We start from the raw sequence: 15,813 nt of genomic DNA on the forward strand, positions 1-15,813 counted from the left end.
TCCCCAGTGACCACGAGCATGGCTCAGGCCAGGCACCGGGCACCATCCCAGTTAGCCCACGATGCCACGTGAGTCTGCCCAATCGTGAGCCCCACTTCAGAGGAGGAAGCTGAGGCTTTGAGAGGAGAGGCCCCCGCACAAGGTCACAGCTGTCAAGGGTGGGCTCACATGGAGGCTGGCTCCTGAAGGCTCAGGGCCCCACTGAGCACACCCAGGCCACTCACTGCAGGATCCTCCTGACCACCTCCACAGCTGGGTCTTCAATCATGGACTTCCCCATGCGGCTTGGCTGGGTGAAGGACTCGGGGGTGACCACGTCTACCTTGGCTTCTTCTTCATGGGCTTCTGAAGACACCAGGATGTCACTCTCTACCTCCAGGTTGGTCAAGATGTTGTCCTGCAGGCCAAAGATCAGGGCCCGATTGTGTGGGTGGCAGGCAGGCAGGCAGGCTGGGTTTCCCGTCCCAGCACCACCTTGCCCAGGTGCTGTGGCTGGAGGCCAGCTGCCTGACCTCTTTGAGCCTCCCTTTTCCCTTCCGTGAAATAGCAGTGATCATATCTACCTCAGAGGACTATTCATTCATTCATTCACACGTGCATGCTTCAAAAATGTTTCTTGAGTGCCTGCTTTCTGCAAGCCTCTGCCTGGGTATGGGACACAGGATGAAGAGGCCACATGTGACCCTTACTCTCATGGAGCTTACAGTCTGGTCAGAGAGACAAGACATTTATTTGACCACAGATAAATGGTCAAAAATGGGGCCAGTGTTATGAAGGGGAAGTTCCAGTGTCTTCCCTGAGGCTGAGGGTCACGGACCTGTAAGGCCACCTGTAGATGTGCCCAGGCGGTGTTTCTGACCAACGGACAAGTGAGTGAATGCGTGCATGGATGAGTGAGTGGCCACCTCCACCTCGAGTTGGACCTTAGAGAAAGGGTGGGAGTGGTGGCCCACCACGAGTGCTTAGTTGACTGTCCCCTATTTTATCCTGCATCTTGCCTCAGTGCTAGACTGTCAGCACCGTAAGGGAAGGACTCCAGCTGGACTCCTAAGTTTCATCTCGTGGGGCGCAGTACTGATGGTGTGATGGAAGCTTAGTGCTAGTGGCACGGCGGGAAGAGCCTCCCCAAAGAAGGAAGGGCTGGTTCAGAGCGTGGCAGTGAGAGGCAGGGCCTGAGGGTGGCCAGAGCAGAACTTGAGGGGTGTCCGCTTATGCTACCATTGGCTCTGTCACAGCCCTTCTGGCAGCTGTGAGCACCTCTGGTGTTTAAAGCTTGGTGAGAGAGGGTGGGGTGAGGGCGACAGGTTCTGCCCTCTTGGGGCACACCATCTAGGGGAGACGGCTCCTAAAAGGGAGACCTCACTGCATGGTCTGGGGGCTCATGGGGAAGTGGGACATGCCACCGAAACCAGGGGGTGAGAGAAGGCCTGGGGGAAGAGACCTCTTAGGGGGGCCAGAGAAATGAAGAGCCCACGGAGGGCAGACCTTGGCGGAGGTTGCTGCGCAGGTCTAGGTAAAGGGTCTGGATTTTATCCCAAGGGCAGGAGAGTGACACAGGCAGACTGGCCCTGTCCAACATGAGGTCTGGCTGCAGCTCCGGGAATGGAACATGGGGGGAAGTGAGAGGATAAGGGCAGCCACGCGGGCAAGAGACGGGGGTCTTGGACAAGGCCACGGGGGTGGGGTGGGGAGAAGCCGGTGGCTGCTCATGGCAGCGGGTGGGAAGGAAGAGGCTGAGAGGTGAGGCTGCCCTGAGAGCTGGTGGGCCCTGATGGCGGGAGGAGGTGCTGCCGGGAGGTGAGGGGTCGCCTAAGAGACCAGTGCAGGGAAGTGATCCATCTGGGATTTGAACCCAGATCTGACTCCACAGCCTGTGGCCTGTCCGAGGCATCCTAGCAGGCCTGACGTCCAGCAGTGGCCTGGGAGATCTTCTTGCCTTGGGCTCTGCTGAGCCCTGCCGGTTTCCTGGGAGCCGGGACCCAACAGCTCAGCCGCTCTTCCCCACGGCCGCCCCATCCCGTTCCTTACGGTAAAGACCACTTGAGTCACGGATACCACGTCCAGCTTGCAGTTGAGATACTGAATCCTCTGGCTCAGTTTTTCTTTCCAAGTTCGAACAAGGCCAAGGAGGTCTTCTGCGGTCGCTATCTAGCGCGAACATGGGGGAAAAAAGCCACAGGAAGCAGGCTGCGGGCAGGCAGGCTGACTCCATGTGAACTGCAGGAACCGGCTGGCTGGCAAGGACACCTCTTGGCTCCACGGAGGCCCCTCACTTGCAGGGAGGGCCCTGTGGGAGTGGGGAGCCCTGGGCTGGCTGTCTCAGGCGGCTCCACTGCAGCAGTGGATCCTTCCCTGATGGGGCATCGGGAGTTCTATTCCTGGTTCTACGGGTTTGTTCTGGGCAAAGGATTTAAACTTGCTCTACTTAGTCTCCCCATCAGTGTGATGGGGACACAGAATGTTCCTTAGGATCTCTTCTAGTTCTAATGCTCTTCGTGTAGAAGGAAATATTTGGCCCAAGATGGCGAGGGTGTGAGGAGTGAAATGGCCACAGCCTTTCTGGAGGGTGATCTGGCTATCAGATCAAATACGTCAAATACATGACCCCTTGGAGCAACAGTCCCACAGACCATACCTTGCAGGGGGCAGGGAAGCACCCGTGAGGATGTTCACCTTCCCCAAGCAGCCCGCACAGCGCTCAGTGGTCCCCACACATTGCTCCCTGAATGGCTCACTGACCTACTGGATGACCCAGGCCGGGTGGTGCCTTGGCCTCTTCCCACTCCCTTCATTTCCAATGCACCCTGAATCCCGCCCATTCCCCTGCCGCTCAACCCCGGGATTGGAACATGTCCCTGCTGGAGTCTTGAGTGGTGACACTATTTGGTCTTGGCACTCTGCCTCATTCTTACTTGCCTCCCTGCCTTTCTGCACCCAGCAGCCAGAAGGTCTTCTTTAACGTGGCACTGAGCACACGGCCCTGGCCACACCCTTCCCTGGTCCCCACCGCCTTCACCGAACATCTGATGCATTGCTTCCGTCTCCTGATCACCACCCGGCAGAAGTGTCCAACCAGTGTCCTCTGCCAACACAGGACCACCTGCCCGCTCAAGCTCATGCTCCCCACCCCATGCCAGGGTCTGTGCAAGCCCCCAGGTACCCTGCCCAGTGCCCTGACACATCAGATAGGAAGTGAGGAAATGTGGGAGAGCAAATGCTTCTGCTCTGAAGAGAGAGAGTTGTCCCTAAAGGGCCTGCAGAAGGGGTCACAGCAGATTAAGCTGGTTTTCCCCTGCTCCCCCCGTGTATGTGTAGAAACATCTGCACGAAAACACAAGAGGTTACACGGGACCTCCACTCTGCTTCGTGGATGTTCAAACTTTTTTCACCAAGCACATGTAACTATGCAAGAAAAAGCAGTAAAGATAGAAAAATAAATGTCCTCTCAGTGCTAATAACAATAAAACCTCAACGTAGTCACTGAAATGGAAGACAGAACCCCTGGCCAGGACATCTGGTTCTCGAGTGCCTGGTTGAACTGTGGAGAAAAGATTACTTGGAGTGGCCAGGGTGCAGGTGGCACAAGGGACAGAGACATGCACTAGAGGCAGAAAAACAAGCAAGTCAGCAACGGAAACACGCAGAGACCCGCTACGCTGGTCAGGGCCTGGCAGGCACCTGGAACCTCGCTTCTCCCAGACTTCGCTCCAGTTTGGACTTTCCACAGCTTATACACAGAAAATGGAAGTAACCAATTTATGTGCAATGGTCAAAACAAAAGGAAAATCAAACAAAAGGTGGTTGTTCAGAGGGCAGAGTCCTGCCTCTGTTATTCATCCAGGGCTGTGTTCCGATTACAAGGAGGGAGGCCTGGTGACATTAGAGGGGGAGGGAGGCCAGACTCAAGCCCCTGTGCTCACTGGCCTCGAGATGCCTGCCTGGGAGGTCCTAGGGGCTGGGGGCAATGGCTGGTTTCTCTTCTCGTCCTTAATTCCATTGAATAAAACAGGGGTTAAGTAGGAAGACTCAGAGGCCCCGCTGGTGGTGGAGAAATCTTGACCACAGATGTAAGTTTATTTCCGGTTTACAATTCTGGCCTGATGCATCTTTACTATTCATAGCTTAGTATCCACTGAGCACTTACTTTTTCATCTCCCCTTGAGCTTCGGCACATTTGTACCTTGCTTTGAAGCTGTTCCAGAGAAGAATTTAATCCATCTGTTTGCAAATTGGATTTTGCCACCTAGAAAAACCAGAGGTTCTGAGATTTGTTTCTAGAATACTTATTTTGATCAAGAAAATGTTCCGCAAATCATTATCTGAGAGGTGGATCAAGTACCGAAAAAATGAAATCAGGGGGAAAAATGCACAGTCGTATCAGAAACTCGATCAATGCAAATTTAAAGGACTTTTTTTTACTGTCAAATAGTAAGTTTTAAAAATAAAACTGGCAACCTGCAGTACTGGTTGAGGGCATTAGGAGGACACACTCATGCCCTATTGGTGAGGGGATGTCTGTACAAGCCACCTGAAAAGTACAAGGAGCCTTAAAACATTCATGCCCTAACCCAGTAATTCCAGCTCTGGGAGGCACCCTATGGACATCATCAGAGTTTCCAGTGCAAGCATGTCTAACACACCATTGTGTATATAACAAGTGAAACCCACCAAATGTTCCTCCAAAAAGGAATGGTTAAGTAAAAATGGCAACCCATTCGGGAGAGAGAAACCATCAAAGTGATGTTTTTGAAGAAACTTTTCAAGATTATACAGCTTAAAAAATTGTAATAAATAGCACCCTTCCCTTGTCCCCACTGCCCTCACCCTCACTCCAGCACCAGGAGCCCAGCTCACACAGCCCTGCTGACCCGGCCCCCGCTCCAGCCTCATTGCTCCTCACTTTTTCTTGCTCGAGCTCTCTCTCCCCTTGGCTCCAGCTCCCCAGGATTTTTTTCACGATCTCTCCAGGACACTGCTCCCCACCCTCCTGCCTGGCTGGCTCTTCCTTCGCCATCAAGCCTTGGGAAACACCACTTTCCTAGTCCAGGTGAAATCCTCTCCTCTACATCCCCAAGCACCTCACACAGCCCTCATGGCCTCTGTAGCCCAGATGGCCTGGCATGGTTAAGGCCTGAATTTCTGGTGTCAGTCAGACCTGGGTTCACATTTTGGCTCCACCATTTAAGAACTCTGTGTTCTTGCCCTAAGTCACTTAATGACTCTCTGCCTCAGTTTCTTTATCTCTAAAATGGGGATAAGAACGGTACTTGCCTCACAGCTCTTGTGAGGACTCACATAGTTAATCAAAATAAGCCCACTGGCAGGCTGCATGGTGCATAATAACTCAGTGGATGTTAGAAACTATTACGATTTAATCTCTAACTTCCTGGCTGGAGTGCAAGTCCCATGGGGCAGAGACCACACCAGTATCCCCAGCACCTGGGACAGTGCCTGGCATGCAGGTGTGTGTGATAAACGTCAAGTCCCATGGGGCAGATGAAGACTGAATCTGTCCTACCTCGCACTTGATGTTCACTTGTAGATTTGTCAGCAACCGCTGGATTTTCTCTATGAAAATAAGGTCCACAGACAGGTTATGGAATTTACTTTCAAACTTGTTGATGACATCATTAGCCTTAAAGAAAGAGAAAAAGTAAAGGAGTGGGGCTTAATTTGGAACTTTTGGACTTTAGAAGCAGAGGGGGATAGGCTCAGTTAATGGTTGGAAAGGGGGCTTGACCAGCCTATCAGGCAGTGAGCAAGGCAACCACCTTGTAAGCGGGTATCACGGGAGCCTGGCTAGAGGTCGTGGTGGGGCCCACTCACCTGGTCCAGGTACTCGCTCTCCATCTTCTCCATGTTGATCATGATTAAATTTTCAACAAACTCTATCCGGGCAGCTTCCTTCTCCAGTCGATGACACAGTGAGTCAATTTCTTCAGAAGAAAAGTTGCCTCCCTCTGAGAACAATCTGAAAATAATTTGGGAGAAATAAAAGCCACTGATCAGACCTGAACCTTTGCACCCAGTCCAAATACTGTGGTTGACAAGGCTTTAGATTAAAAGTACAAGATCATGGAAAAACAAATGCAGGTAACTCAAGGACAGAAGCAGGGAAACAACCCAAATGTCCATCAAGGGATGAATGGATAAACAAAATGTGGTACACCCACACAATGGAATATTACTGAGACTTAAGAAGGAATGAAATTCTAACAGATGCTGTGACATGGATGAGCATTGAAGACATTATGCTAAGTGAAGAAAACAGACACACAAAAGAACAAATATGGTGTGATTTCACTTCTATGAGGTCCCTAGAGTAGTCAAATTCATAGAGACCGAAAATAGAATGGTGGTTCCCAGGGGCTGGGGGAGGGCAAAATGGGCAGTTAGTGTTTAAGTTAGTGTTTAGAGATTCAGTTTGTGAGGATGAAAATGTTCTGGAGATGGATGGTGGTGATGGTTGCACAACAGTGTGAATGTACTTAATGCCAGTGAACTGTACACCTAAAATGGTTAAAATGGATCATTTTATGTTACGGATATTTTGTCCCTATTAAAAAATGGAGGGGCAAACAAGACCACCTCTCAATAGAGAAAGCCCAGTGGCCCACAGAGGCCCCAGATGCTGGCTGTCACCTGCAGTGCCTGACAAACTCAACGTTGGTGTAGCGAAGCTTGCCCAGGCTCTCCTCCAGGTACTGGCGGAAGCTGCGCAGGGACACCTGGAAGACGTCGACGTAGCTGAGCAGTTCCCGGTGCAGAGTGCTGCTGAGAGTGACCAGCCTGGGGGACACGGGAGGGCAGGGTGGTGACCTGGGCACGGGCGGGCGGCCTGGGAGGTGGCTTGAGCTCCACATGCCATGCCCAGCTGTGGGGTCACCAGAACCACTGCCTGTCTTCTCTGGGTAGAAAAAGAGGCCTTAGAAGGAAGTTCACGATGCCAGTGCGTTGTGGGGCTCTCAGTGAGCTGGACCAGAGGGCAGCCCTCTCCTCTGTCCGGCCCCTGCCACCAGATTGCTAAGAGAATCCCCAGGTCCTACTGGCTCCGCCCCCTCCTCCCTCCACCCGCTCTAACTCACTCCCACAGACGTGGCTCCTGGAGCCCGGGACTTCCTGAAGGAGCAGGCTGCAGGTTTCCTCTTTACACCCAAGTCCACCCTAACCAGCTCCCTCTTGTGCACCTGACCACAGTACAGACACCTGTGAGGGCTCCTCACCGGTGACCTGACGGAGGCCTCCCTGGGCACACCGCAGCCTCACCTCAAATCCCTGAGGGGCCTCCCGGGACCCCTCACTCTGCCCTGAGAGCAGGGCATCCCCACCTCGAGCTGGGCCAGTGCTCCTCTCTGACGGGAGAACCCTGCCCCCTCCCCACCTTTCTCCATCCCAGGCCCGAGGGCCTCCTGCAGGAAGCTCTTCCTGACTTCCCCTGACAGGAGCAGTCTTTCCCACCGTGGACGTTTCAGGGCACATCATCTGCACCCCTGCACTCTGACCACAGGCACCCTTTTCTCTCTTTGGCTGCTCCCCCACCCACAGCGCCCAGCCCCCGGCCAGATGCTTCATACAGTTGCACCCTTGTGAAGAGGTGAAAACCCTTCTGGAAACCCTGACCCTTCTATTATCCACAGGGGGTGGGGGAACCACTCCTTTGAGAACAGCCACCTGGCTGGGATTCTAGGGCCACGAGGCTACAGCTGAGACCCCCGGTGCCCTTACTTCTGGCTCTTGGTGGCGTTCAAGAAGATGTGCTCCATGTCGTAAATCTTGCGCCGGAAGTTTCTGCTCCTCATGTTCTGCTCCTCTTGGAACTGGCAGAACATCATCCTCTCCTTCCTCAGCGTCTCCATCACCCCCGCACAGTGGCTGTCCAGCCGCTCTTGGTGAAGCAAGAGTTCGGCTGGAAAAGGACAAGGGGAGATGAGGCCCTCCAGGATCTCAAGTCAGCTCAGGACAGCGCTTTCCTGGACAGTGATGTGCCTCTCCCGGGCCAGCTGCAGAGCAGGAACCTTTCAGGCCAAGGTCCCTTATCCTGTCCCCACTGCCCTCCCCGGGGCCTGGCCTGGGAATGGACACAGATCTCAGGGAGGCCAATGTGAGACAGCCCTGGGTCTGTAACTGGAGAGGAGGATCTGGCCGGCTGTGATCAGGGAGGTGCCTGCTGGTGGAGATACCCTGCCTGCAGCAGGAACAAAGCCTGGGAGACGGAGAGCACCTCCCACCCCAGGAGCAGGTGGGATGGGTGTTGGCGAGGGCAGGGATCTTGATGCGAGGGCCTGGGAGAAAATAGCCAGCACAAAGCTGGGCAGTTGGCATGTGTCCCTTTATATCAGTGGCTTCTCATTTCCAATGAGCCTCAGTTACAATGGACTTCAAGAGCTCCATCATAGGCCTTTAGAGTTAGCAGAGAGCCCCAGCTCACCTCATCTCACCTCCTACTGCCTGGAGTGGAGGAAGTGCTGTGGTCTCAGCTCTGCCAAAAACCAATGGTGGGATTCTGGGGCTTTGCTTCTCCAGCCTCGTTTTTCACATTATGCACTGGGCCAGGAGCCAGGGAAGGGGGAGGAAACCAGCCTTCAGGGAGCATCTTTGTTTATATTTATAATTAATGCACACATTTCCCATATGAGGACAACGAGGTTCCAAAAGTCAAGCTGGTCTCCCAAGGCCACAAGCATTGGGCCTCTGGAGTCCACACTCTTTCGCTGCTCCAGGCAATAGGAGGCTGGGTGGGGTCACGTGGGGGCTCTCTGGAAGCTTTCAGGGTCAATAATGGAGCTTAAAGTGTGACTCGAGTAAAAACCTGACAGGAGCCGTTGAAGGATCCAAATAAAAGTGCCCTCCCTCCAATTAATGGAGCCCTCTGCCTTAGAGAGAATGGCTTGTCTTTTTAAGTGTTAAAAATTATAAGCTGAAAATAATGGCTACCACTTTTGGAGGTTCTGGCTTATGCCAGATGCTCATGATTCCTCACTGTACCATTTCAAGGAGAGTTAATTACCACCAACAGCATGCCCTCTGCAGGTTAGGAAGGGATCAGAGAGGTCAGGTAGCCTGCCCAGAATCCCACAGCTAGACAGGTTGAGCCTGTTAGCTCTGATTCCTGAACTACAGGCTTGCCTCTAGGGCATCTGCCATGCAGGTGTGTGTCTGACAGGTGTGTGAGCATATCTGGGATCCACAAAGCTAAAATAGGACAATACTCTTCATTTCAGCATCTAACACCTTCTTTGAAAAAACCTTAAATGAGGATTCTGAGTACAACCTCCTCTGCCAACCTGGGAGGTACGAACCCTCACGCACATCTTCCAACGTGTGATGACAACATGCTAAGCATTGTGTGGTACAAGCTGCTAATGAACGTGGGGCTGCAATGGCACAGACACCGGGGGTCTTCAGTACCTGCCCTGACGTTGTGGATGTCCTTTTCAATGAGCTGGGCTCTTGGCTGGTGCAGGTGCAGACGCAGCTCCAGTTCTGAATCCAGCTCATCAATCTTGGTGGCCACGATGACCCGGGCATTGAGGGCACATTGGTCAAACCACTTCTCTAAGTGCTCAAAAAAGCCAGCTCGAAGCCTAAGGGAGAGACCAGCGAGGGTCAGCAATTGTGACCAGGGAGATATCTTTCCACACTGATACTTAAAGTGCTTCCCCCTTCTACTCCTTCTTCTTTATTTTATTTCCCACTACATTGTATCTCTTTGTTTGGGTGGACCATCATTCATTTAGCCAGACCCCCTGCTAAAGGACATTGGGTGGTTTCCAACCATTTGTTCTTACAAAGAAGACTGCAATGAATAACCTCGTACATATGTCAAGTGTAGAACAATTTCTATAGGATAAATTCCCTGAAAGGGAACTATTGAATCAAAGCCTGAAATACATTTGTGGATCTGGTAGATACGGCCAAACTGCTTCTGTTGCAAGGCAACTTGAACTCCCATCAACAATGAATAAAAGTTCCTATTTATCCATAGCTTCAGAATGTATTGTCAAACTCTTGAATTTGACAATTTTGTCATATTATGACTGAGATTGAGCATATTTTCATGTGTTTAAGACTATTAAATTTCTTTTTCTGTGTACTATACATTAATATCTTTTGTCCATCATTCTAGTGTGTAGTTGCCTTTTTTCTTATTAATTTCTAGGATCTCTTTATGTATTGGGAACATAAGGTCCTTTGACTGAGATGTGAGTTGCAAATATTCTTCCCAGTTTATTATTTCATCCTGTTAAAATGTAGAGTGATTTTCTTGGCTATATATTGTTAAGATGTTGGTTCTCTCCAAATGTATCTACACATCCAATACAATAACAATTAAAAGCTCGGCAAATGCCTTCTTTCGGAAACTGATGGGCTGATTTCAAACTTATATAGAAATACAAAGGGCCAAGGATAGTCAAAACAATCTTGGAGGACGTCAAGGTTGGAGGACTTACACCACCAGATAATAAGACTTAATATAAAGCTACAGTAATCAATCAGGGGGAGGTGGTGATGCGAGGCCTGGCAGAGCAGTGGAGAGAGGAGAGTCTTCTCATATGGCCTGGGGTCAACTGGTTATCCATATGGGAAAGAAATGAATCTGACTCCTACCTCATACATAAACAAAAATCAATTCCAGTTGAATTGTACATCTAACTATGAAAGTTTAAAGCTATAACATTTATGGTAGATAACACAGGAGAATATTTTCATGACCTTGGGGCAAGCAAAGATATCTTAGATAAGACAGAAATTACCCTAACCCTAGTGAAAAAAACTGATGACTAGGACCTTATTAAAAGGATTTCTGTTCATCAAAAGATACCTTTAAGAGAGTAAAAAAGGCAAGCACAGAGAGGGGATGAACATTTGCCATGTATTTAACTAACAAAAAACTCATATCTGAGATAGATAACTCACATAAATTAATAAGACATAAGATAGGCAATCCACCAGGAAAAAAATGGGCAAAAAATTTGGCTAGGCATTTCACGGAAAGATTACTAAATGGCCAATAAGTATATGACAAGGTACACAGCATTGTTACTCATCAGGAAAATGCTAATTAAAACCACAGTGAAACACCACTACACATACACCAGAATGGCTAAAATAAAAACTACTGACAAAACCAAGTGAGGATGTGGAGCAACTGGAACTCTCATACATTGCTGTAAACTGTTAAAACAAAACCACTTTTGAAACCTCTTTGGCAGTATCTTTTGGTTATATCTCCTCTGAGACAGATGGACCAAAAGATAGATGGACATACATATAAGTCAATTTCCCAACAATTCCACTCTTAGTTATATATCTAACAGAAATGTATACACATGTTCACCAAAAGAAGCCGGACATAAAAGAATACATTCTATGTGATTCCATTTAAATAAGTTCAAAAACAAGCAAAACTAATTCAGAAGTTAGAATATTTGTTATCCTTGGGTAAGGGAGGGCAGTGATGTGAGATGGGTACATGAAGGGGGTTGGTAGTGCTGTCTTTCCTGTGGGTACTGATTACTGGGTGTGTTCCCTTTGGGTAATTAATTGGGCTATACGCTCATAATTTCCATACTTTTCGGTATGTATGCTATGCTTCAACATTCAAATCCAATCCGTTGAACACAGAACTATTTTTTTGGTTGGTCCCAAGGCCAGATGGCATAGTGTTTGGTTCAAGACTCTGGAATTACAGGGTCTAGGTTCATATCCTGGATTTAACTACTTCCTATCTCAGAGATCTTGTCCAAGTTATTAATTCTGAGCTTCAGTTTCTAGAATCACCTGTAAAATGAGCTAATTACAGTACCCCTCTCTTAGTTATTGAGAGTATTAAACTTTCTCAATAAATATTAGCTCCGATGGTGGTCCTTGCTTTTCTTCATTCCCTGGTCTATGGAGAGGGCAGACAATGGCCTGTGACAGAGGAAGGAGGAGGATGAGGTTCAAGTCAGAAGACATTTTCAAGGTGAGATGATGCTGAGGTGAAGGAGAATAGAGTCCAAAGGCCTGACTTTACCCCTTCTACTCCCTGCCTCTGGTCTCCTGTCCATGTGTAAACATGGGAGGTAGACTAACCAGGTGATCTCTAGCTGGTTAGTCCTAGCTATGACACTGTAGTATCAGGAGGGCAATGCAAATGCTATCCAAGAGCCAAATGCAAATTTTCACATTTGTTCCAAATTCAAACATAAAGGACCAGAAAGAAATTTGGGAGTTAGGGGCGGTAAATGTTCAGTGGTAAAATTATTCTATATTCTTCATTGTACTTTTTTCAATTTTCTACATTAAATGTGTCACATAACCAGAGCAAAATACCATACTGATATACTCATAACTATGGTCTATATCTATATAATTTTCCTAAAAAAGAAAAGAAAAGGAACTCTAATATTAACAGACATGCCAGGATCTAGAACCCAGAAACACCTTGTAGGGAAAACCCTGTTTCTTGTGTATTGATACAAGGCCTAGGCCAGCAAGTCATCCTGGGACAGGCAGAGGGCTCACTCTCACAGAGGATATCTGTGACTGCAAAAAACCCCTGGACATCTGCTACTTTGTGTTGTGTTTCTCATCTCTACCCTCAGTTACCTATGTGTTTTCTTTTCCATCGAAACTAGTCCAATCTTGCATTATACTATTTCACCTTGTTAATAAAGCTCAAGGAGAATGAGAATAAAAGGGTTTTTTACTCACTGTTTCTTAATTTCTAAAACTAGTCTGGACGGAATGATCACTTGTTCTAGGACCTTGGCACTGGAACTGTCATTGAATAGAATGGCAGAAACGTTGGAATGGGGCCTCTTGCTACTCTCTTCTTGTTCCAGGGGCAGGAAGACAAAGTAAGTGTTCCCACTGGAGGTTGTGAAGGACTCCATTTCCTCGTGGGAGACTGCTCCCAGACTCTCTTCCTGGGCTCTGACCTAAGCAGAAAACAAGACTTTAGACTTGCCATCATCAAACAGACTTGGTGATCCTACCACAGGTTCCTTGACATCAGAGGTTGTAAACCTGTGGGACGAATCTTGCCTATAATTGCTTTTTGCCCATACAGTGCCTTTTAAAATTGGGAAATTCCACCTAAAAATCTGGATTTCTGATTTCTTTTAAAAATCAGAAAATCTGGCAATTCTGAGCCTACATTCCCACAGGGCATTGTTGGCTGGAACTGAATAATGGCTGCATGGCTGCCATCGACTGAATGTTGATGTCCCTCCAAAATTCATATCCCCAGTGTGTTGGTAATTGTAGGTGGGCATTGGGAGGTTATTAGGTCATGTAGGCAGAGCCGTCCCTCATGAATGGGGTTAGTGCCCTTATAAAAGAGATCTCAGAGAGCTCTTGCCCCTTCCACCATGTAAGGACACAGAAAAAAGGCAGCCGTTTGTGAACCAAGAAGTAGGCCCTCACCAGACACTGAAGCTGCCAGCGCCTGGATCTTGAATTCCCAGCCTCCAGAACTGTGAGAAATAAATGTCTGTTGTTTATAAGCCACCCAGTCTGTGGTGTTCTGTTAGCGCAGCCTGAAAGGACTAAGACAGTAGTCTCTCTCATGTGGCACTATTTTACACTTGGTGTCCAGCCCTCTTTTCTATTACATGCCTGTGGGCATTTGAGTTTGGGGTCCCTGTTCAAAAAGAGGTCTCATATGCCAATTCTTCCACGGCAATAGAGGAAAAGAGTCTTTTGCAATTTCATGATTATGGAATTCAAATTACTGTTCTGTGAGTTTGAATGTGTTTTGAGGACAAGATTTATTAATATGAGAGTTACTTCCCTGCACTCTAAGGAGAGCTATCTGCCAACTTGGATATGGATCTTTTTTCTTACATAAGCAGAGAATGGGAAGAGAGAAGGAATGGAGAGGCTAAGTTGGTCTACACAATAAAGAGGAGGTGGGAAAGAGGGAGGGCCAGGGAGGGATGAGGAAAGTCGAGGGGTGACTTCAGAGTAGGTTGCAAGATGGGATGTGAGGAGAGGAAGGTGAATTTTAAAAAGCATTGCTGTGAGATAAGAATTGGATCCCTGCTGACAAAAATAAAAGGTGTGCATACATTTGTTATTCTCTATATGTACCCCAGTGGAGACTGCGTCACTGGGGACCCCAGCTTGTACTAGGGACACACGGAGTGAACACAGCACACCTTCCATACCCAAGAGTGAATCCGCTGCTGGCCTACCTCATCCACAGATGAACTCTCACGCTCTTCCTTCTCCTCCTCCTCTTCCTCCTCTTCCTCCTCCTCCTCCCTCTCCTCCTCCACCTTTTCCTTCTTCTCCCCCTCTTCTTCTTCATGAACCATCATGTTTGCCTGGTTCGGGGGTGATTTTAAGGAGCTCTCTCTTTCAACCTGCATTTCTTCTAATCCCGGAATAGAGTCCTCTCTGGACTCATCCATCTCTTCACTCAGTACAGACTTTTCCTGTGGGCTTACTACCACCTCTTGAGTGGTGGGGGACTCGATTTCTCCATCTTCTTCTATCTCTTCCGCCGGCCTGAGGGAACTCGTTTCCCTACTTAGGCTTTCCTCACCTTTGCTCGTGTCTGCTTTAGGCCTCTGTTTTCCCCTCAGTTTTCTCATTCTCTCCTGGAATTGCGTTTCATGTGGTTCTGTTGATGACCAAGCCCAAAGCACAGGAAGAGACAGGTTACCAATGCAGCCTGATTGGGCCTCCCCAGCCCCCAGATATACAAGCGTGGAGTCGGGGAGACTCAGACTTGAATTGTAAAAGTGTTACCTGGTGCCCTCAATCGGAAAATGACTTCACCCTCCAAGTTCTACAAGGCAAAAACACGGACACTGAATGAGCAGAGTGCCACTTCTGAGGGCGTATCTTTTCTTTTAAGGAAAAGGCCCCGCCCCTCCCCTTCTACATCTGATGCAGGCCTTGACCACTTATTTCACAGGGGTAATCAGGGTGTTCCCAATCAGTTTCCCTTAATCCCAAGCAGGCTAGCAAAGCTTTCATCACACGGTGGCAATCACAGAATAAAATCTCATTCTGACACATTTTTAGTAGTGCTCTGGAGCAAAAAACAAGAATGTATAAATGGAGGGATGCAAACAAAGGGGCAGGAATCTGCTGCACCAGTGCTGGATGCAAACATGCAGAATGAACATGATTTACAAGATCTGGGAGCCCCCTCGTCAACACTACAAGTTCCCTCTCTCACAGGCTGCGGGTGAAGGTGTGGATATAGTGTGCCATGGATAAGGGTGGATCTGAATTCCAGCTCCTCACAAGCTGGGTGACCTTGGGCAAGTCCCTTAAACCCTACGGGCTCAGTGTCCTCCCTGTGACACGGAGACCACAGTAGCACCTACACTTTAACCCAGGCAACCAGACTGACCTCAAAGGTAGTGAGCTTCACCACCGACAGCTTGAGTTCCACCTCAACCCAGGTGCCACACGAAGCATTTACGAGCAATTGGGACAGGGATCCCTGCTGAGGGGAGGGATTCTCTGAGGAGTCAGGAACCCCACACCTATAGGAAACCCTCACCAAGTTCAGTGTCAGCCACAAGTATCTTCAGCCCTGGCCGTGCAGGACTCTGGGTGCGTGTGTGGGAAAGAACCAACTCTGGGAGAGTCAGACCAGGACACTCCGGGCATTCGTGCATTTACCAGGAAGCACTCAGTGTGTCTGAATTATGTGCAGGACACTGCTGAGGGCAGTCGAAGCTGGACGAAAGTTAGGAGGGCACACCTGCCCCTCAGAAAACCCCTTCCAGTAGGATGCCCTGAACGCCTGCATTTGACAGCGACCAACGTACAAGCACGTTCAGGGGAAGGAGAGGTGACAGGGTGAGG

The 15,813-nt window shown here is 49.1% G+C and overlaps 1 protein-coding gene across 1 annotated transcript in view; it reads right to left on the reverse strand.

Moving 5' to 3' along the window:
- The window catches only part of CCDC180 (coiled-coil domain containing 180), a 67,044-nt gene that overhangs the window by 15,872 nt on the left and 35,359 nt on the right, over positions 1-15,813 (reverse strand). Inside the window, exons 19-29 of the mRNA XM_068552150.1 lie at positions 14,740-14,779; positions 14,181-14,611; positions 12,697-12,923; positions 9,409-9,584; positions 7,726-7,906; positions 6,643-6,789; positions 5,827-5,971; positions 5,519-5,635; positions 4,145-4,243; positions 2,029-2,148; positions 225-397 (exon numbers count right to left, since the gene is read on the reverse strand). Coding sequence (XP_068408251.1) covers positions 225-397; positions 2,029-2,148; positions 4,145-4,243; positions 5,519-5,635; positions 5,827-5,971; positions 6,643-6,789; positions 7,726-7,906; positions 9,409-9,584; positions 12,697-12,923; positions 14,181-14,611; positions 14,740-14,779 — 1,856 coding nt within the window. The remainder of the gene's footprint in view (positions 1-224; positions 398-2,028; positions 2,149-4,144; positions 4,244-5,518; positions 5,636-5,826; positions 5,972-6,642; positions 6,790-7,725; positions 7,907-9,408; positions 9,585-12,696; positions 12,924-14,180; positions 14,612-14,739; positions 14,780-15,813) is intronic.

Source organism: Eschrichtius robustus, chromosome 10, assembly GCF_028021215.1.
Source record: "Eschrichtius robustus isolate mEscRob2 chromosome 10, mEscRob2.pri, whole genome shotgun sequence".
Lineage (NCBI taxonomy): Eukaryota > Metazoa > Chordata > Mammalia > Artiodactyla > Eschrichtiidae > Eschrichtius > Eschrichtius robustus.